Source organism: Ischnura elegans, chromosome 2, assembly GCF_921293095.1.
Source record: "Ischnura elegans chromosome 2, ioIscEleg1.1, whole genome shotgun sequence".
Lineage (NCBI taxonomy): Eukaryota > Metazoa > Arthropoda > Insecta > Odonata > Coenagrionidae > Ischnura > Ischnura elegans.
Window position 1 is genome coordinate 94,509,968 of NC_060247.1, and position 22,223 is coordinate 94,532,190.

At 36.3% G+C, this 22,223-nt stretch overlaps 1 protein-coding gene across 1 annotated transcript in view; it reads left to right on the forward strand.

Annotated features, from left to right (window-relative positions):
* The window catches only part of LOC124153213, a 478,788-nt gene that overhangs the window by 330,663 nt on the left and 125,902 nt on the right, over positions 1 to 22,223 (forward strand). The window contains exon 5 of the mRNA XM_046526313.1: positions 16,891 to 16,948. Coding sequence (XP_046382269.1) covers positions 16,891 to 16,948 — 58 coding nt within the window. The remainder of the gene's footprint in view (positions 1 to 16,890; positions 16,949 to 22,223) is intronic.

Consider the following 22,223-nt stretch of genomic DNA (forward strand, 5'->3'; position numbering starts at 1 on the left):
CTTTAAACTTTTTAGTCGTCCACTCTTCTACCTAATTCAAACCCGTTATTTTGATACTGATAAAGGCAATTAACAGTCTAATACCTCTGATACTGGTTGAATAGAGGTGTCTAAATTTTTATTTTATTGCGGATGCTATGTTTTGACCCTTTTGTCTCTGGTGAAGCGTAACAGATCTTTTAGGCGCTTGGACGGTAAATGAGCTGTTAGCTCTTACATTCGGTCTTTCTGAAGTCATAGAAATTGCGAGGATTTTTTTGACAATTTATTTTTGAAGGTCCCACAGATATTAAACCTTCATAAATATGTCTACCTAGTGCAATATTTTCAAATATACTCCGAACAAAACCTATGTTCACTTGTGTAAACCTTCGTCATGAATATAAAGCAGTTCGATACATTAGAGTGCATGCTTGTGAAAAAATTATTTTTTTCGTTTGAATTTTTCCTGCTACTCCAGCTTCAATTTTCGAAAATATCTTGGCTCCATTTTCAATAAAACATCACATTTTGACTTCAATTATAGAAATAATTGGTCTAATAACTCAGAAAGTGAAATGGTGATTTTTTAACTTTTTTATCACGTCCCTGTCATACACTCACCTTTGGGTGTTTTTCTTTCATTCTTCTCCTCTGAGAGAGAGTAGCTGGAGATTAATGCGCTTGGGGCCGGTGATGTATTCAAGGAGACAACGCCATGATAACACAATTAAAAGGAATGGCTTACTGTCGGCGCAGATTTAATGGGCATTCGAGTTAGGATAACAATAATTATATAATGGAATGGGGTGGAATGGAGAGAAACACTAGATATATTTTCTTGTTTGACTCTGAACAAAACTACTTAACTATTTTTTATGGTTTTCGAAAGATTCGCCAAGTTTGGTGACCCTTAATTCGGAAACAAGTCATTTTATTACAACCAAGAGTAGGTATTACTTAAATACCAATATTTTTTCGATATATTATGCAAGTGTCGTTGCTAGAAATTTCTAATTTTAATTTATGAAATTCGGAAAAACAGGGGTGAAGCGTTGTAGAATTAGTTTCGTTATTCGCAGCGTTGTAATTCATAACTTTACTAATACGTCATCGCCTCTAACGTAATCAGATGCAATTAATTTATATCAAATGCTATTTATAATGAACGTAATTTCTACGTCTTCAGAAATAACAATTGTTCCTTCGGAAAAATCAATAATTCTTTTATGAAAAATAAGATAAATTTATCTCCTGTGCAAACAATCAAAGAATTATTTTCTAAATAAAAATAGTCCAGACTCTATCTTATTGCTTTTAAGTATCCGTTTCATAATACATAAAAATTAAAATTACAATATAATCGTAATGTTTTTGATTTAAGTCAACTCTATTATTGATAACATCGCAAAGCATGACAGCAAATCAATATGATAATTAAATAATTGTCCAATCGTCAAATCAGTCCTTCTATCATTTGAAACCAATAAACAGAGAGCATGTCCATTGTATTCATCTGTCAATTGCAGAGTCTTCTATCGAAATATTAGCATTGATGGACAAATTGACCGGCTTGTGAACCCAACTATAGGACAGAGAGTTAACCTCAGCAAGAAGGCGGGAGAGTATTGTATCTGAGGTAGTTCCCTCCCATGGCATCCGAAATGCGGATTGATTCGATGGAGGTTTGAATTACAGCGAGGCTCATAACCGCAAGCCTTCCCCCCACGCCGCCGCTCACTGCTTAGCTCATTCCGCGGTTCGTCGTCAGCGTGAGATTCATGCGGTTGAATGGGCGCCACACGAAAGGATTCCGGCTATCTCGGAATACATGCTCAAGGTGATTGAAGACAAGTATTCTGCGCCATTAGATGACAGTGGAAGCACTCATAAGCATATTGTCCCCTGGGCATGGTATCGTCCCTACTTAGTTAACGAGGCATTGCAATTCAAAGCATTATCTCTGGTCACTTTTGAAGTTTCCATGAAACTAACAAGTAGCAGAGAAATTAAGCAGCAAAATACAAAATCATATCAATTTATAAACATAAAATCTGGGTAAATACCGAGGAAAATTTTCAAAATTACAGATCGCGACAAATATTAGTAAATGTCAATTTTATTTATTTTTAATTTAACAAAATAGAATAGACGTTTATAAATATATATATAATGTAATACATGTTATTTCTAGTAGCTTGTCACCGAGTGGTAATACGAAAACAAAAATTGAGAGCATATCTAAATTAGAGCAAAGAAAAATATACACTTACATTTAAGACACTATTGAAAAAATATTACTTTAACCAAATCGATCAAAGTTTTCTTTTTCCAATCCTTCCTTATATTGCAGAATGAAATCAACAAACAATTGATGAAAAGCACTGTCAAATGTATACATTTTTACTCTGAGAAAATACTGAGGAAAATGTTCAAAATTTCAAATCGAGGCAAATATTGGCAAACGTCTGTTAAGCCGTTCATCTTTTCGTCTTTTCTAAATTTTCCTACGAAAATGGAGTGGAGAAGAGAGGCAGACGTTCAAAAAGTCGGTGGGACATAGCGGCGGCGACGCGGCGCCCGACGACCGTGCGGTCCGGAACGGTCGGTATGCGCCCGCGAAGGGAGTGTCTCCATGGGATATGTCGCCGCCCTGCAGTCTATAGCATAATTGGGGGAGCTCAGGGAGGAAGCGACGGGGGCGTGGGGGGTTGGTACCCTCGAGGCAAATTCATTCCCGCACGATATGAGCAATTTGCTCTCCGTGAAATTGTGGAGCGTGACGAAAAAAAATTCACTCAAAGCGTGTGCACGCATCGACGGATGGCGTGTTTAATGCCGGGGCTGAGCCTACTGGTCATTCTGACCTCTGGGATGTATTTTTATTTTTTGTTACTGCTGGGGGAGATTTGTCGATAACGTGATTGTATTTTGCATACATCATTGGACTCACCGTACAATAGAATGGCGATACCAAATCCCTGATTGAAGCTGAAAAATCAACCTCCAAAATACCAATCCATGAGAAATTCATTTGTATTTCAACATTTGTTCATTAATGTGAATAGTTTTTTTTACTCTGCCTTTTTAAAATAGAATACGTATACTCTAGATTTTAATGATTTGTCCATGATAAATGAAACCCTCTCTCGATTAAATTTAAGCTGCTAGTCCAACTATAATGCAAGAAATTCATGATCCTTTCATAGTTGTCAAATCTTTCTGTAGTTTATACTAAGATATGATACGATCGCCATATAATTGTACGAATCTCATCTAATATACGGGACTTATTGTTATCTCAGCAGTGAGAAAGGAATTCATTAACTGTCTAAATTCAACCTTTTGGCTCACTTGGGCAATGGATAGGCAAAATGACCATTATGAATTTGTAGATATATCTTCTGCGTGTTCTCTAACATTATTTCCACTGTAAGCACCTTACACGTTCATCGTTGATCAAACGGGTATTATGTAAATGTTTACTTGCAGGTGGCTATATAATTTTAATTTGTACTGGATTAGTATTGTGTATCCTCTGTTTATTGAATTGGCTTTATTTTTAAGTGCCAACTAGTTCACATTATCAATATATTCCAATGCATGTATCGTACGTAATGAAATAATAAAGGTGCAACTTTTCCGCATAAATAACTTTTAATGCAACTTCATCGCGTTTAAAAACGATTCGAACTAAAATTAATTTTTGTTAAAAATCTAGATACATTGAAAACTAGGTCGAATTAATAGTTATTTTGGGGTAAATTGCTCCTATTTTATTCCATTACGGGCAAATTTCACTTCACCTCACCAGGATCGACGGATTTGATTTTATAATAGGCATATTTTTATGAAATTAAGGATTTTTAAAAGTATATCTGTGACCTTAGGCTCTCTACTGAACAGTTTCTGAGGTGAAACTATCGCTTTACGGCGACAAGGCTGATGGAAAACCAGCCATTGTAGCATTAATTGCCTTTGGAGATTGAATAAAAAAATTGCGAGTCACGCGATGTAAAACAGCACCCAAATTGCTTAACGCTTTGGCGCAGTGATGGCTCACAGCTTGACATGCAGTTCGGCAGGGATAATTATATCATGTGGATCACTGTCTACCGCAATAGAAGTAAAATCCATAATTTTCACCCAATTACTATTAGCCAGCGGCAACCCACGTAGAGGCTCGGTACGCTGCAGGCAGCGATACAGATAAGTGAATTTATCCATGGGGCTCTCGGGCGGTGACGGAGGGGTTTGACGCCGCCCGGCGATCGTCATTTTCCACGCGATGTATTTTTGTGCATTTTTTTCCGATATCTTTTTTATTTGTAATTGGAATTGTGAGCTTTGGTTGAATACATTTTTAATGCATTTTCCCGCCCATGTGATTAGTGCAAATCACATAAGAGAGGATCTTAAATGCTGAACTTCAATAGGATATGGTTGTAAATTATTAAAACACCGTTGAATGCTTAATTATTAATATTCATGATCGATCTACATTCCATCCTATTGTTAATACATGATGAAATTCAATAATTATTTTGATAGAGGTATAATATGTCCATGTAAACTTATTCTACTGATCATTGACAGTTTCAAGAATATTCCAATTATCAAAGCCGCGATTCTATATTTTACTTTGAATTCTATGGAATAACTTATTCTAGTTATAGGATATTCAGCACTTAAAGACCCGTTTTTCAACCAGAAATTGATTAATCAAATCAGGGAAAGAAAGTCTACTTGGTATCAACATACCTATTCTGCAAAGAATGTTGTGTATCATGATTGTATTGTATGTGATGTAGTTGAAACTTGGGTGCGGTACCTAAAGTACTCTTCGTCACATTCGCCACTCGAAATATCACATGTTGGATATACACCTAAAAAATCAAGGCCACAGCTGTTGGTAGGGCGGTTATTTGGCAGGACACGAATATTACAGCTAAGGATTCTCTAATTCGCCTCTATTATTTGTCGTCACCCATAGCTCATTTCTATGTATTTTAACAGAGGAGTCATCGTGAGCCTTGGTAACGGTGGTTATTGATGGAGAGAATAGAATCAACAAGGAAGGACTGAAAAAACGTTTCGGTTGGAGAGATTTAAATGTAACTATGTATGTATTTTTTGGCGAATAAATGTGTTTGTTTTTTTTTTTTTTGGTGTTCCGGAAGTAGGAATCGTTTTTTTTTTCACCCACCCGCGTTACAGTATTGTCAATAGTCACCACTCGAGTTGCTGACGGAATGATGCCTCCTCTATGCAGTCCCTTAGTTACGGGTTTCAAAAACCCTCGAAATGATTCGCTAGCAAAATCTCAAGTATTTTCCCTTTAATTGAACCCCCGCAATATGTAATCCCACCCGAAATTTTTTCTGAGTGCAGTCCGGTAAAAACTGCAAATTAACAAAAAATATAATAAAAAGGTGGCGGATTGATCTGCAGTTTTTTTTCCTATTGCAAACACCCAAGAGTGTCAAACACCTTTATTTATTTTAAATCTTTGAGAGCGTGGTCCTTGATATTTGATCCTGCAAACGAATTCTGCGAAATCCCACGTCACGCGAGGCAATACTTAGTTAAAGGCCGCCGTGAGAGGTGAGATAACCTCTCGTGAGATATTCGTGTCAAAAAGGGATATGATTCCCTTTGAAAAAATATTTGCACCTTTGTAGGGGGATATGCTTAGCTCTCCGTCGGCAGTGGTCTTTGATCGAGCAAATCGTTGCTCAAAGACAGCCAGTCACCCGAGCGGTCACTGCGGGTGACACACGCTCGATATGTGCCCTCGTCCGCTTCGTTTTGAGTCGAACGACGGCGCTCATGCCTCGAGCCAAACGGGCGACCACCGCTGAGCTCTTAATGGACCCCACGAACCTCCGCCTCCCACTAGCGCCATTGACGGATGGTGTAGAAGGCAAGGCGGGCGTTGTTCGCGGCGAAAGTGACATGGAGTCTAGCTGCGAGGAGTGATTCGCGCTAAAAGTTCCTTTTGAAGCACGCTGTTCCAGCAGCGAGCGAATCTGGTGAATCCGTTTGGGTCGGAGGCGTTCAGAGGAACAAATTCACTCCACAATCAATCAATCACCCCATCGGTTTCCGCTCGCCCTTCACCTGACTAGCACAACGGTCGATTGATTTTTAAATAAATCGAACGGTGTCAGGGGTGATCACGTGATTTTTTTCCATGCTGAAAAAAACTTGCAAGTTACACTATTATTCATTTAACTATAACACGACTCGGCTTTAAATACTTTGTATCATCTTCAGTCTTATCATTAAAATTTATGGAATTGAAATTTTTAAGTTTTATTTATTTTTGCTATTATACAGAGTTTGCGGATGAAGCAATGGTTTTAAGCCAGTTTCGCGGATTAACATAAAAGCCAGTGTTATATTTCCAAGAGAAAAATCATTTCTCTTTGCTCAAATATGATCCTTGACAAATCAAAATTGCTAATGGTTATTCGTGAACTTTGAAAAACCATAATTTAGCAAATACAGCTTCGTTCATTTAGCACAATGATAGCATTTCATTTCACCGTTTCAACTTGTCGAAAACTACTCAAAACACTCGCTATTTTTTGCAGTATAAGTGCTTAAGTATTTTGAGGAGATGGGTTCCATTGTATCCCAAGAGAGATGTCTCTCTCGTGGGGAAATTTAATGCTTTTAATGGACTTGCAGAGGGCTACGTTAATGTCAATTGCTGACTACTTTGCGGTAATATCCAAATAAAAGTTTAAAAAACTGGTTGTTTTTTCAGTTGCAAAACGTAAAAGGTTACAAAATTATACATCCCCGAAATTGATGAATATAAAATTTTCTCTCGTTGGGCATTACTAATTCTTTCAAAAAAATACGAGATGATTCACGGATTCCAAGGGACTACATACAGGAAACACTTGTCGTACCGTTGAAGCTTCATTCAGCTTGCCGCTTTGGGCTCACCATCACGAGTACAAATATTAGTTAACCATCCTAATTTTAGATTATTTAAGTATGAAATTTGAAACCTTCCATCCATCAGCGACGCGAGTGGTGACTTTTGGAAATCGAACGAAAAACACGGTCAGTGACAACACACTTATAGGTAGAGTAATCCCTTATTGTAATATTCGTGCATACGTCACTCAAATTTTGACCAACACTGGGAAAAAATAACGATTTAAAAATTTTATTAAGCCCATCTTCTCCATCTATTTAGCGTTGAGATAATTTCAAATCACCACATTTTACATGTACTTTGAAATTAAATGTTGAAAACAAAAAGTCAGGTACTTTCCATTAATGACGTTTATTGGTTTAAGTTTTACTGTATACTAGGTTTTTTAAAATTTTGTAGATTGGATTTTTGTAATTAAATGATGTTTTTCAATAGTATGTCTAATGGTGTGACTACAGAACTATATTCAATGTAGCTGTAGGACTTTTTACAATATTGCACTTCATATAATCAAAATTAGATCAGTGATGACTTAATTTTAACAGTTGTTCTTCAATTCCATTTGGGGCGCAAAATTTCACTGTTGGTCATCAGTCTGGAAGGACTAATCGAACTGTCATCACCAGCCCGCAGCCAAGCTCACACTCAAGTGCTGCCAAATTAATTCTCTCTACTGCATCTGTGATCCCTCGGCCATTGACTCTGTCACGCCCAAATTCGGTCAATTGCAGATGCCAGCCCACGCAACCGTAGTGATAATTAATCAGGTGATAATTACAGCATGTGAGCGATATCCTCGGTAGAATAGGTTGAATGCAAGCTTTCCAAAGGACCTTGGCTCAAATCCTGGCAATGACTGAATTTACACCGTAATTGGATTATGCATGCACATAACTCTGTGTTCGGCACTCTTTTTCGTCCGTATTAGAACTTTCTGACATCCAACATACGAGGGTGAAACCAAAAGACCTTTTCGTCGTATGATTATTCTTTTGCACGGCAAACAAGCAAAAAAAGCAAGGCCTTTTTGTATTCAGTTCAATCTAGTTCTCGATGCATGAAAAAATGCGCTGGAAAAAATCTGCGAAACTTCCTTTGTCTGTCGAACATGTTTGACAGCCGTTTCAACGGGTGGGAAAATCACATTTCAATCCCCTTAATATTGCGCTTTGTTCTGCCCTTTTATTCGGCTGCGAGCACCCTGAATTCTTCCTCTAAGAGTTGAGGGAACATTTGGGAGTAATCAATTTACAGTTGGAGAGAGGCAAATAATGGGAGGTGACGTGAGGCAGGAAATCTCAAAGGGACTTTCTAGGGATGTGCGGTCGGAGCGACGGAGCGGTGTGCTCGGCGGAGAGCGGAGGTGACGTCACGCCGTTGCCGATAAAACATAGGCACTATACCTACCCGGCGCCTCCACCAACATTTCTTTCCATCCTATGCAGCCCGCATTTGTCAAATTCTTTCAATCCCATTTCCTTGGAAATAAAACAGGAGTGTAAATTGGATAAATTACCGAAAATGTTCTCAGTACGCCTATAGGCACAGCAATATCGCTCTAAAAGAAAATTCTGTTTACATAGGACCCGTAGATTGTTCCCGTTTTTCTGAGTGCCATCCCAGACTCTCTTTTATCAGACGAATCCAATATTTTTATTCAATTTTCAAAGCGGAAATTCGGTAGAAATCGGCAAATGAGCATGAAATATATTTGAACGTAATTCTCAATTTGGTAGTAATTTGATCTGGTATAGGGATATGTCGTTTTACCACTTTTTTCTGGAAGCTACTTGCAATGCTCGGTACAACCTATTTTTACTGTAAAGCATTTAACTTTTATGTCTTTTTTTATACCTTTAATCTATTGTTTTTCTCAAAATTTTAACCAAGCGAGTTATCTAGATAGTTATCCTTTATTTAATTCTATCAAAGGATATATTTTCATGTGAATATTTCTGGCTGTTTCAATAGAATTACCTTTAAATTTCTAATGCCTTTTTCATGATCATTTTTGGGATAAAAAGCCTTTTCCATGGACGTCCCATGGAAGTCAATTTTGTTTCTACTTAATCGGTAGCCGTAACAATTGCTTGCCATATACGCTCACATAAAATTGTTCGACGAATGCAATTTTTATCTGTCACTATCGTGGATTCGATTCCAAATATGATCTATATGAGTTTCGGAGAGATATATATTCAATTTTTTTAATCAAATTAATTTAATTTAATTTTGCAGCATTTTAGATCGAGTTATTTCTTCTAATTCAACCCACTACATACCAAGCAAAACATATTACCATTTCGTCTCTTGTGTGTATCCAAAAAATCAGTTGCATCTTGACCATATGCTTTCATTGTCGGAGGTGAAAAAGGTTCGTTTGATTGCCACAATGAGAATGCGGTGTTTCATGAACAAATACATCGCTCGCTGCAACATGGAGCCGCCTCTCTTTTTTTTCGACGCGAGATAGGAGAGAGAGAGAAGCTTTGTGTGTTGAATGGTGTATGGCGGAAACCGACGGAGCCACATCGAGCATCACCTGGTGTGTAGTTTTCCGTGAATCGGCCGAACAAGGGGCGGAAGCAAGCCTCGGTGCTCTCGTTTTCTTTTTTTATTGTCGGAGGCAAAGCGACCTCATTGATCACATTGCTCGACGCTCGAATGATCCGGGAGCTGAATGGTACAGACGGAAAGCAAGAGAGATGAAGGGTGCTCTGGTGTGACCGACGGTCAGTTTTCCTTCGTTTCTTTTAAATCTACTCATTCCCAAACTCTCTTCGTTGACGTGTCATCGAAGGGATTTTGTGCAAACTATAATTCTCCTTCCTCATCTCACTTTTCGACTTTGGTTTATGACGCCGCCGACAACGGTTCTGTCACCGCGAATTCCCCGCGGATCAAGCCCCGAACAATATTCATCGCGAAAAGAGTTGGACAGGATTTGGCAATAGCGTTATTTCGTGCAACCCCTAGATGCCATGTAATTTGTTTGTCGTACTTCGAGCATTCTGATTAAGTTTTAGTTCTTTGTAGGAGTCCTATTTTACAATTCTCTATACCGGCTACAGAGAGATTTCTCATTAATATATCTCCTCAAGAAAGGTAATTATGTTATATAATGGCTTAGCCTGCCATAAAGTTTAAGGCGCGTAATTGTTTTCCAAATGTGATCCTAATGCGAGAGTGCTTATGCATCTCAATAGCATTAAATTTTTCTTTTTCTCATTGACGCTCCGAATTTTAGTTATCTTAGCAATCTATAAGTATTTTTGTAGTAATCCACAAGTTTTTTTATTTTTTCCTCGCCATATGGGATTTCCGAAATTAAAATGGAGATAGTTATAATTCTTCCGCAAAAATAAGTGAAAGATCCTAAAGTACTATATTTATTTTAATCTTGCCCTAAAATCAGTGATAATGAAGTATAGGTGAGGACTCAGAACTTTGGTAACGGAATATCTTGCCAACATTAGTCGTACTTATCTACAGTATAGTTAACAAATATATCAAGTTTTTTGTTGATGCAGTGGTTGATGCAGAATTTTCTCCTGTTTTAGGTCTTACGTTCTAAGCTTTAGCATATTTTTTGCTTCATTTACTTTTTCAATTCTTTATTCTTAAATAACTCTTAAAAGCTTTCAAGAGCATTGTTCAGGATTTTAAAATTTTCAATTTATATAACCGTGAAGCTAAATAATTGTGGAAAGGAATTTCTGCAGAATTTTCTAAGGAATTCTGTTTAACTCTACTAAAACACCTAATGATATTCCGTAGAACTTCTATGGAAACTGAAAGTAATTCTATAAAAATTCCTGAAAGGATTGTTTTAATATCTTAAGGAACTCTGTACGTGTGCATAGGGAATTCTGCGCATTTTTTTAAAGAGTTTCTACGGAATGCACTGCACTTCCCTATTCTTGAGTTTTTCTTCCGTCTTCATGAAGAAATTGCAAAACATCTCCGATTTTTCCTCTATAGTGTAGTGCAAATCATGGATCTGCAACCTATTGCGTAACTTCCTGCAAGAATTCTAGATCTCCACTTATTTAAATTTAATTTTAAATTCATTTTCTTCCCACGTCAGCAAAGACTTTTCTCGAAAGCGCGCCAAAAGATCTTGGAGAGGACCGAAGCGGGGAAATTAAAAATGCATTTATTCCGCAATATGCAAATAACTTCTCCAACTTGAGAAACGTTCGATAACCTTTGCCCAGTAGGAGTAGCTGAGTTAGGCCGGTTTGAAAAATCAGTGGTTTGGATTGGACGAGAGCCTAATCGAAAATATTTGTCTACCCAGTTATTTCAATTATGAATCATGAAAAAATCCGTACCAAGGGGCACACGGTCTCATGGTTTCAATAGCAAAGTATTTTAGAATTCAAATTAAATTTCTTCCTTAATTCAGATATCGGCAAGGGCGGATCACTGTCGATTATTTGATTCCTAAAACTGTATCTAGGTAAATGTTTGATATCGTCTAATCCGCTCATCTTTCTTATATGGTTATTTCTGCTTTTCCTGCGATAAGCTCTCTCTCCTTTTCTAATTTTGCCACTTCTACGCATATATGTTTCATTTAAATGTTTAGGTCTATTTTCTTATTACCTTTAAAAATACATACCTACACAATACTCCGCAAACCACCTCAATAGGCGTGTGGCAGAAGGTGTCAGGTCACCAGCCGTTTACCTTTAAGATAATACAAAAAGATATGGAAAGAAATATTTTGGGTATGCGATAAGAGACCATTCGTTCGGTTTGACCTAATATCGCCGTAAAAAAGTTAGAACGCTAAACTTTAAGCGATTGTATGAAATTCTTCCGAAGCTCTATAGGATCGTGTCATATATAGTTCTGCTCACTATTTATTCAAACACAACAATAACGTATCAAGCATTGTTTAAACGTAAACGTTTAGCTTCTACAGTCAAAAGAGTGAAGAAGAATACGCGAAAAACTATGAGAAAGGCCAAACGGTCGTCTTTTTCATCTCGTCACGGGAAAATTATTAGACTGGTACATTTCATTGTATTTATAAAGAGAACAACATTTTCGCATTACAAAAAAATAAATAAAATTTTTCCGATTCCTTGATTCTTTAAATGACCGGAAAAGAATTTTCAAATTTCGAGGTGTAGAATAGTACATGGATATCGAAGTTACGTATGCTATATGACAAAAATATTTCTCAACCTTTTCATTTAAGAATGTTTTCATATTGTTCTTCTTACTTAAAATAAACCATAAAGACGAAAATCGCCCCACCGTAATGCACTCTACCGAAACGACGATTTTTGTGTGAAATGTACCAATCGAATATTTTGCCCGAGATGAGATGAGTAAGACGACCGTTTCGCCGTTCTCATAGTTTTTCGCGTGTTCTTCTTCACTCTTTCGACCGTAGAAGCCAAAAGTTTACGTTTAAACGACGTTTGATGATTTATAGCTGTATTCGATCAAACAATGAGTAGAGCGATATATGACACGACCCTATAGAGATTCGGCAGAATTTCATAGCTTAAAATCAAGTGTTCTAACTTTTTTGCGGCGATAGTAGCATATTTTTGATCTGCTAATTGTTTGGAGTAAAAATAAATCTGAAGCCATCCGTTCAGAAAAATATTTTACTCATTTTTTTCGTTCCTGTCGGACGTAGAATTACAGTTCTAATGCAGGTCTATGATGATGCCCTCCGAGTATTTTTGGAAGATATATGCTCTCAATTGCTAAAGTGATCTAAAACTAGCATGTACCCTTCTAATATCAGGCATCTCACAGCCTAAGTCGTATAAAAGGTGATGTTGCTGATCCAGGTTGTCGGCGGGTAGACTAGACCTCTTCGAGACTGTTTCATTACTATATATCTTTGTCATGTGTCGCATCACTTTTCTTGTCCTTACAAAGGAAGGGCATTTTCTTAAATGTCCTTCTTAGCGCTTTCTCGGGGAATAATAAGGATGAAAGTTTATTTTAGCCATATCAATTACCATGAATTATTCTAAAAAGTGCCATTGATAACTGTGGTCCTAGTCCAAAGCTATAGCTAAATCTTCATTTCTTGGACGTGACGTTTTTATTCATTTGTACTAAGAAATAGCCGAACCTTTCCGCCCGTGGACTGCTTCTCTTTTTGTTCACTTGATTGTTCAATTGAACTTGGACTTATATTTTGATTTTTTATCCCCTCTTCAATAATTCATTTACTTTTCAAATCTGATGAAATGAAGCATCCAACATACGCAGACACGCGCACGTGAGCTTGTTCATTTACACCAAGAGGGACATTTTCAATGAAAATTCACTTGCCTCTGATGGAGGCCGTGCTTAGTGGGCCATTGTTGGAGATAAATCCAACATTTTTGCTATTCAACAACCTCCATTTTCAGAAGAACTTCATCAAATGAGTAACGTTCTATGAAATCAATTCAATCTCCGTCTTCAGCGCCACAATACGGAATTGAGGCGATAAATGTGACGAAATTGAAATGGATAACCTTGTTCGTATATCCTGATGTAACATTCTCCGTGAAGGAATATAGAGCTTGGTGGTGTCGCTTGTAGTACACCTGATCTGCAATTGACGGATTCGGCTTCACATCATGGAGCAGTCAAACGATTTTTTTGTCATGGTGAATTTCCCCTTAAGTAAACATGAATACTTTTCTTTTTACGCTTATTTCTTTTATACATTTACTGCTTATTTATCACAAATATTCACCTTTATTCACTCCATTTTTACCGATTTAATGATATTAATGCATTTCGCTTCAAGTCAGATGTCGTTTAGAAAGCAATTCCTCTCCCTTATATTTGCACTGTTGAATAAAAGTTCTTCGAGGGCTTTCGTATTGAGTTGAGAGTCTCCAACTGACTTCAACGCATTCAAAACGTTCCGATGATCCAGGAACTGAAAGTTTTCCAGCCAACAATGTTATCAATACGGAGGGTCGAAGTGCTTGAAGAGGTCGAAAAGGAAATGGATGGGTAAAGTTTGGGGAATGGGTTTCGGAGACGACAGGGAAACGTTGGAAACATAAATTCCTCGAATCAAGCCAAGAAAGGAACCGAGTTATTTTTCTTCCAGAGTTAACATTATTTATCAATCTGAGAGCACTTAGAATAAATTAAGTCCGCGAGAATACCAACAAAGTAAAAACATGAAAATTTTTCAAAACCACTAAAAAAGCATATTGGAGGTTATACCTATATGGCTCCGATTTTATCATTCAGCATAATAAGCAGTGGTACCATGGTGCCGGAACGCGCCGCATCGCCGTTAAAGAATGACATAATAGTCACTCAGCCGAAAGACAATAATCAATCATAATAGACAACTTTAATCAATTTGGTTCCCTCAAAATTTCTAACATGTACATTCTTATACAAAACAAAACATTTTGTAATAAAATGTTAATAATAGCCTGTAGTAGTGAATAACAGACTAATATTTCACTTCTAAAATAAGTTAAGGAAAATGCGTTCCGGCCCTGCTAATTTTGCGATGACGACACTGATAAAAAGTTTGTGGAAAATGAATGAAGAAACTTTGTTAGGTTCACTAATATATCATAAAAAGCACGATCCAGGTTTCATGACATAGTTACATCGCCATGTGTCTTAACACATTCACAATCAGGTTTCATGACATAGTTACATCGTCATCGTCAGATCTGACGATGAAACTAAGCCATGAAATCCGAGTCATGCTTTTCCAAATATATAAGTGAACCCAACGAAGTTTACTCTTTCATTTTCCATTATGAAAAGGTTTCACTCAGTCAAGCCTGAATTCATCAGATATTATAGGGTTAGTCTCATATGATTAGGTCTCGATATTTCACCGTGTTCGGTATTTTCCGAAGATAGCTGTTTATCCACTATTCAGACATCTTCAGGTCATGTGAGTTGTACATAATTGTGTATTTGAGGGTCTTTAACGATCAGAAACAATAAGGGAAATCTACCTCCACATACAATAACTACTATGATAAATTTAATAATATTACATATGATAATGTAATGGTAGCTTTGCTTTACCAAGTAATAAGCTTAACGCTTAAATAGCAGTAACGTTTCATTGAATATTTTCCTGGATAATGATTTTCAAATAAAAAGCTTTCAAGGCACCCTTAAAGAGCTTCATTGTGGAAGTAACACCCCAAATTTTAAACCCTCAACTTTATAGTATGTATTACAAATAGGTATTTTGATCATATAGAACATCAGTTGATGTTATTTTTCAAAGGTTTATAAGACGGTGAGCCTACTATGTTGGTGCAATGTTAATCAAATACTTTCCGTTAAACGAATCCTTGAATTTTACTTCAAACTTCAAAAATATCAATCTAAATTCGATGTAGGGTCACAATGCTGAATGAATAATAACAACCATTCATAAATCTACAAGCTATCTACTGGGCTCAGTCGTTATTCAAAGTTAATGGGAATTTTTCAAGCGTATTTGAATCTGGATGGAAGTCTGCATAACCAAAAAATAACAAATATTATTTTTTCAAATATACAGTTTGAATTTTGTTTGATCTTCATTTCATGCTCTGGTGAAAAGTGAGCATACTCAGAGATATGAAAGGAATGGAACGAGCGCGGTTGCCAAGTCTTCACCCGAATGTCACATGGACTCGCGGTCACCATTAATCCGAGCGATGAGATCCATGTTAACGTTGCAACGCAGCGTAACCTGCTCATCCCCAACCACTCCGCTCTAAAATATGTTTCGATTGGACGAAATTTTCATTCCACCGTTGAATAAAATTTTCAATAATTTTGACAGAAAATAAACAATTTATTTTTTCTCTTTTCGCCAAGCAGAGTTTATATCTGTGTGCTCGTCATCCAAAATTTGCAATCAACTCATAATCGAAACGGAGCACAGTGAAAACGAGGGACCTTTGATAAGCGACTAATTAAAGGGTTCTTTCATCAGTCAAATTATGCCGTTTCCATTTACATATCGCAATTTTTTTAGCGTGAAAATTTTTCAGGCTTTTGACATGACGATAACTGGTTTGATTTAATTAAGAGTCAAAGGGGAAGCATCAATATTTAAATAAAAAACCACGAATATCTCTCTATCAAAAAATATGATTAGGCAAGTTATTTTACCATAGAATATATTATTCTTTAGTATATCCGGAGGAATGCGGGGTAGAGGTTGTCAATTGAGTTTATCCAACTCAGTCTGGAGATGTTACGGTGGCAATGCTAAATATTTACAGGACTCATAAATTGGTGAACTTATAAAATAATGGCTTAGAAAACTAATCTATCGTTGAATCAGTGAAAGGGAAATTGCCACATTGACACACCAGTTCCGTGGTCATCATGGTCACTGAAGTTGGGCAATTCTGGGTCCGAACTAAGGTCGCATAACTAGCCATTCGCACCTTAACTGTAGCCCTACTGCCTGCAAGTGACAGGCAGGCTAAACATGGAGTAGGTGCGATTGACCTAGAATTGTCAAATCCAGTGCCCTTGAAAGAGATTCACAAACAACTACGCGATCTATCAACCTATATCAATAGAAGAGTTTCAGAAATTAAAAATAAATGCTCTTAAACAATACGATCGAGACCCAAGTTCCTTAGTCTATTAATATTTGTTGGGATGTAAAAAGTCTCTAAAACACTATTCAGTCTCCTTTTCCTCCTAGAAGAAGGAATATAATATATATATGTGAATGAAATTCTTGTGTGTTAAATATTACTTTTGAATGTGAAAAAACCGGTAGTCTATAAAAATTGTTGCGTTATATTTTATTCCGAAAGGAATACTGAAATATGTTATGTTTTATTTTCCAATACTGGGACACGGTATATTCTTAACTTAGCAGGTACTAAGTTTGCATTGCTTACATAAATTTTTAATTTATATATATGCTCTTGTATCACAATAGAATTATTTCACTCGAGCTTCATAAACTTCAATTGTATTTGCAGGTGGACACTACCAATACAACGTCGAGGATAGGAAGATTTCTGCTCTGCCGATCAAACGGTAAGTTATTCTCCAAAAACAAAGTTAAAGAGACCATAGAAGCGGCTTACGACAAAAAATAGCCATTCTATATTTATACTTCATGTCTCTACTTTTAACATTTTCATTTTTAATGAATATACTAAGTAAAAATTGAACAGATATCATTTATTCAATACTATAGTTTTCTCGTTTCGCGTCTAACATTTGAGAGTCCATTTTTATTAGAGTTAGTGCATTCAAATGCATGCTATCTTTTAATTGAAGGAAACTGTTGAGCTTACGTTTCCCTTTACTTTTTAATACTTTTTTCTTTGGTAATAGCTCTCTCACTAGCCGGAGCGTCATTTTCATAACCTTCGGAATTAGAGAAACTTAAAATTGCAGATGAGCTAGATATCAAATATGAAATCAGTCAAGGAATTTGCTGCAGCCATAACTATATCGCGGGTCCTTCTTCCATTGTATAAACCTTGTTGAAGTTTTTGAATGCATGAATAAACAAATTGATGGCATATTATGAGCAAATAACACATCAACTGAATGAACACGAGTGAATGAGAGGAATGAATGAAAAATAAAATGTGTGATGAATGAAAATAATGAATAGATAGGCAGAAAATACTGGAATGAAAGCAATTGGAGATGTGCATAAAAATATTAACTTCCTTAATAATTGCACTTCATTGGGACGTAAGTGACTATTGTTAAATATATGAGTGAGATTATGTTTCACTCACATCCGAATCATAGTATCTATTTATCAGTATTTATTTCACATTGTAATATATTTTAATGCAAAATTGATTAAATACCTACTCGCAACTAATACCCGGAATGGTGATTTAATTGCTTTTTAGTCACTTTTGCTGTTTACCACCCCTTAATAATACCTTTAAATTCTACTTTTGGCAACTCTTTCAATTATTGAAGTAATTTCCCCTGTCATAATAATGAGCCGATTCATTTTTATTACCGGGTACCCATATTTGAATGGTATTGTACTGAGCATGAAAAGCTAGCCAAATATTTTCTTCATTTTTAATAGGGGTAAATTTCAGAATTATGACAGTTTTAATAAATCGATCTGTTTTATCATAAATATGTAGCGTAGTTTCATACGCATACGTATATTTAAGCTTGTCACCTCTTTTTTCTAGTATTATAGCGTTTATCTAGAGAGCTCTATGCTCCAAAATTGAAATGTTCACTTTATTTTGGAGGAATTAATATTGAGATGTAGTACCTACATATTTCCATTTTCATCCCAATTCGATATCAAGGAGGAAATAGATTATGTATGATAATCTTGCTCGCGTGGTTGATTTAAAATGTTTTATGTTTTCTTTCATAGCCCAAACGATATTTTAAAATAAACAGAAACGTTGGCTAAAACTTTTTTTCATAACATATATTGTGACCTACACTTCAAGAACTATTTTAACATCAATTAAACGGGGTCAAGATAAGGAAAAAATTAAAATTCAAAGAATGACTACATGACCTCAAAAGACACCATCTTTTAGAATATTCCTTTAGAGAGCTTTATTTTTTCGATGAATATTAATAATAATATTTTATTTCAACAACCACTTTTTTCGATTTGAACGCCCTGCGAGGCGTTATGATTTTATCATTACCCGTAACGCTGTGTTCTGTTGAAGAAACTTGATGAGAACGGAAGAAATCCCTCTCAAGAAACCCTGCAATTATCCGCAGTGGCAGAATGTCCTCTGTTATCCTTGCTCGGGTCATTGGCTACGGAGCATCGTTTGTCACTGTGCAGTGCTCTGCAAGAAGAATCAGGCAAGATCGAGGAGTGTTGCAACGGATGGGAATGGCAGAAGGATTAAATGGCTGGGGGAGTTCTCCAGAATTATAGCCCTCTCTTAATTGAAACCGCCGATCATGGTCTCATGGTTCACGTTCCATTTGATCAACGAAGTAATGTTAGTGATGTGGTCATAATGGCAAAGAGTCAGCCGGCTAATTTAAAGTATATTTTTTCCTTATCCAGGATACAGACTTAGCTTGCGAAGCCACCGCCTGTAACTTACACGCTGAGACATTGCTCCAACAGAGTGAATTTATGTCGTGAAACCCATTTAGATCTCTGAATTTTTATGCACTCACTTCACCACATGTAGCTTTACAACTCCGGGCCCATTTTATATGAGATATTGCGTAGTTTCTAATAGAATTCCTTTCTAAATCATTCTCTCTATTGTTCTTATTATGTACACCCTATTTCAAAATTATATTTCTGAATAATTCTACTACCTATTCACCCTCAAAAATACTATTTCCGTCAGAAGAACCCGAAAAGACCTTCTCTATATACCACAAGCCTGTACCAACCAGTGCCTAAATTCCTTCCTGATGACAGCATCCAAGTTTTGGCATTCATTACCTCCCTTAATGAAATTCTCTTCCACCCCGGAATCTTTTAAGAGGTAATTGTATTAATATTAAAAATGATTAATTTATTTTTTTGAATACTTGAATTCAATTACTCTTGTGTTTATTTTAATCTTTTTTATAATTAATGTATTCTGAGCGGAAGGTATCTCTATTTATGTTTTTTTTCCTCTTACGGGTTTCCCAGAGCATAAATAAAACCATTCATTCATTCATCCATTTATGTGGCTTTAATAATGGGGGTCTTTGGGTCCTCAAGTCGCCTCAGAGATATTTTCCCTTGTGGCAACTATCCGTGATAAATTTGATGAGGAAACCTTTATCCCAGGACAACTATCCTCAGAATAGAGATAATTGAAACAGCAGTAGTATTTTTCCACACTTTTTTATTCTTTCTCGACCAGTTTCAATGTTTACGCATTATTAGCAAGAGCTGTCTCCTAGGCAATTGCGCGTCCTCCGCAACAACACGCTTAAGCCATTTCTGGCCGTAAGATGTAAGTTTAACGTTAATTGCAATCTCATTTGCTACACTGCCTCAATTGATTCTTCAACTAACATAAGTGTGCATTGCGGAGCTACAGCCAGAAAACTCGCCGAATGGCTTTAACATTGATATGTGTTGACGTTTATTCCGATAAAAGAGAATTTTTTAAATGCACTGTCGCTAGAATGTGAATCAGTGTGAAACATTACGGCCATTCTCATTCGAAAAAAAAAGAAGAGAGATGCTGAATTGTGGAAGTGCTCTAATCCATTACAACGGCCGTCACCTCAGCGCTGATGTAGCCCAACTGCTCCTTGAGCAATTTCAATGGGACGTTTTCGATCACCCACCGTGCAATACTGACCTGGTGCCGTGTAAATTCCATTTTTATGCCGAAATGAAGATGTTGGTTGGAGGGAAGCGTTATCAAACGTGAGAGGAGCTTCAGGACAAAGGCAAAAATTATCAAGCGATATTCTATCACTTTTAATAAGCATTTAATGACGTTTTGTGTAGTGCTAGGAGAGTTTTGGCTTACATATTTGGACTCGTGAGAAAATTGTCTATTCGATGAGACTTACTAGCATGATGAACAAATTTCATGCATGTTCCCCATTGCTGAGGCGATTATGTCGAAAGGATACCAAAAGTATGCTCAATGTTTACCAATGAAATAATTTTTAATCAATCATTTCGTCTTCTATTCATGGCCCATCGGAGCTTGAAAAAAAACAGCCCTCGTATCTTCCAATCACCACCTGCAGCAAAATTCAGTGCACGTGCCCGCTATTGGGCAGTTCACCTTGATGAGCGCGTGACAAGTTTGGACTCCTTAGGACACAAATTGTGGTCCAACAACCCAACACAAAAAATTCGCAAAGCTCTTTCTTTACTAAGAGTCCATTGAGGCATATTTGCAAAGGTATCTTGAAACATCGTCCTTTTACCCGAATAATAGACTAACCTAAATGTGCTTTGGGAGTATTAAGATTGGCACATTACATTTATCATAGCTCTTCATAGCCCGAGGAAAACGCCTTACACTTTTCCATGCAAAATCTTATCTTGTCTCTTAAGATTATATCGTGCACGTATTTTATCAAATATAAATATTGCGTAATTCCTAATCGATATGTTTTCTGACTGATTATCTAGATTTTTCGAATTATTAACCCTTTCTAACTCAGAGCTGCTTCTCGGAGAAATCAAATTTCAAGATTTATCGTTTTTCGAAAACTTGAAAACTTTGCACTCAATCATAATTATCGTTGCGGATCAATATTTCATCATAAAAATTTACACGACATTATAATACGTAGTTTAGATATTTCCTGGATGGACCTGAAATTTTTCACACTTTTAATGTTGCTTAGAAGGAACATTGGGTTATAATGGATTCATTGTGACTTTATTCTTGGCTAAGAAGTTATATCTGAAAGAAAAACCAACGCTCACTTCTTTAAGGGAAAATCTTAGTAACAAAATGACTGAGTGAGGAACCTTCTATCGAATGCGTGAAACTTGGAAGATTTTGTCGGTTATACTCGTGAACGTCGTGAACTCCACGCTAACCGTAAATTTTATATAGAATATTACCTTGGTGGCCTAAATTATTTGCACATGAATTTCTTCGGAAATTAAATTTTCAACCTCAAATTCTCATTCATTTCCATAACTCTCAGTCATCCCTAACCTTTTGCTTTCAATGATCTTTTAACCACAATCACCAACAATGAGGGGCGGATACAGGATTTTTTCTGGGAGGGACAAGGGTCTGACAGGTCTTCTCATATTTGGGATTAAAAACAAAATACAATAATTTCTGTGGAAAATATTCTCCTTATTTTGATATGAAAGTTATTAACATTAAATTAAATGATTGAGACTCAGTAATTCACAAAATAAAACAAGTGTAATGATAACCGTATTAAATATGTAAAATATCTTTAAGCGCCTGGGGCGTCCCCCCCTAAATTTGCCTATGCCAACAATTGATTTGTAGTTTGCTACAACCAAGCTATTAATAACTTTTTTCATTTCTTTTTTTGCTTCTGCTAATAAAATACTTAAACATCCCCCTAAGAAAAACCGTATTCGTCAAAATGACAACTGCAATAAGTAAAATTTTTCTTTTTATTAATATTGGTGAATTTTTTCAAAAAATATACTAATCCAAACCTATTCATCAATTATCTTTCCAAAACTGTTTTTCTCACTAGAGTGTTCGATAAAATTTTCTACGTCAATTCTTTAATTCATATTCTATCTCTTTCATGCCATATTTACTTGGAAGTTATTCTAAATCACCTTTATTAAATCCCATTCATTAGAATCCCAACTGTTGCTGCTCTCATGAAATTTTACGCAAAGGTATTTATGCGCATATATTTG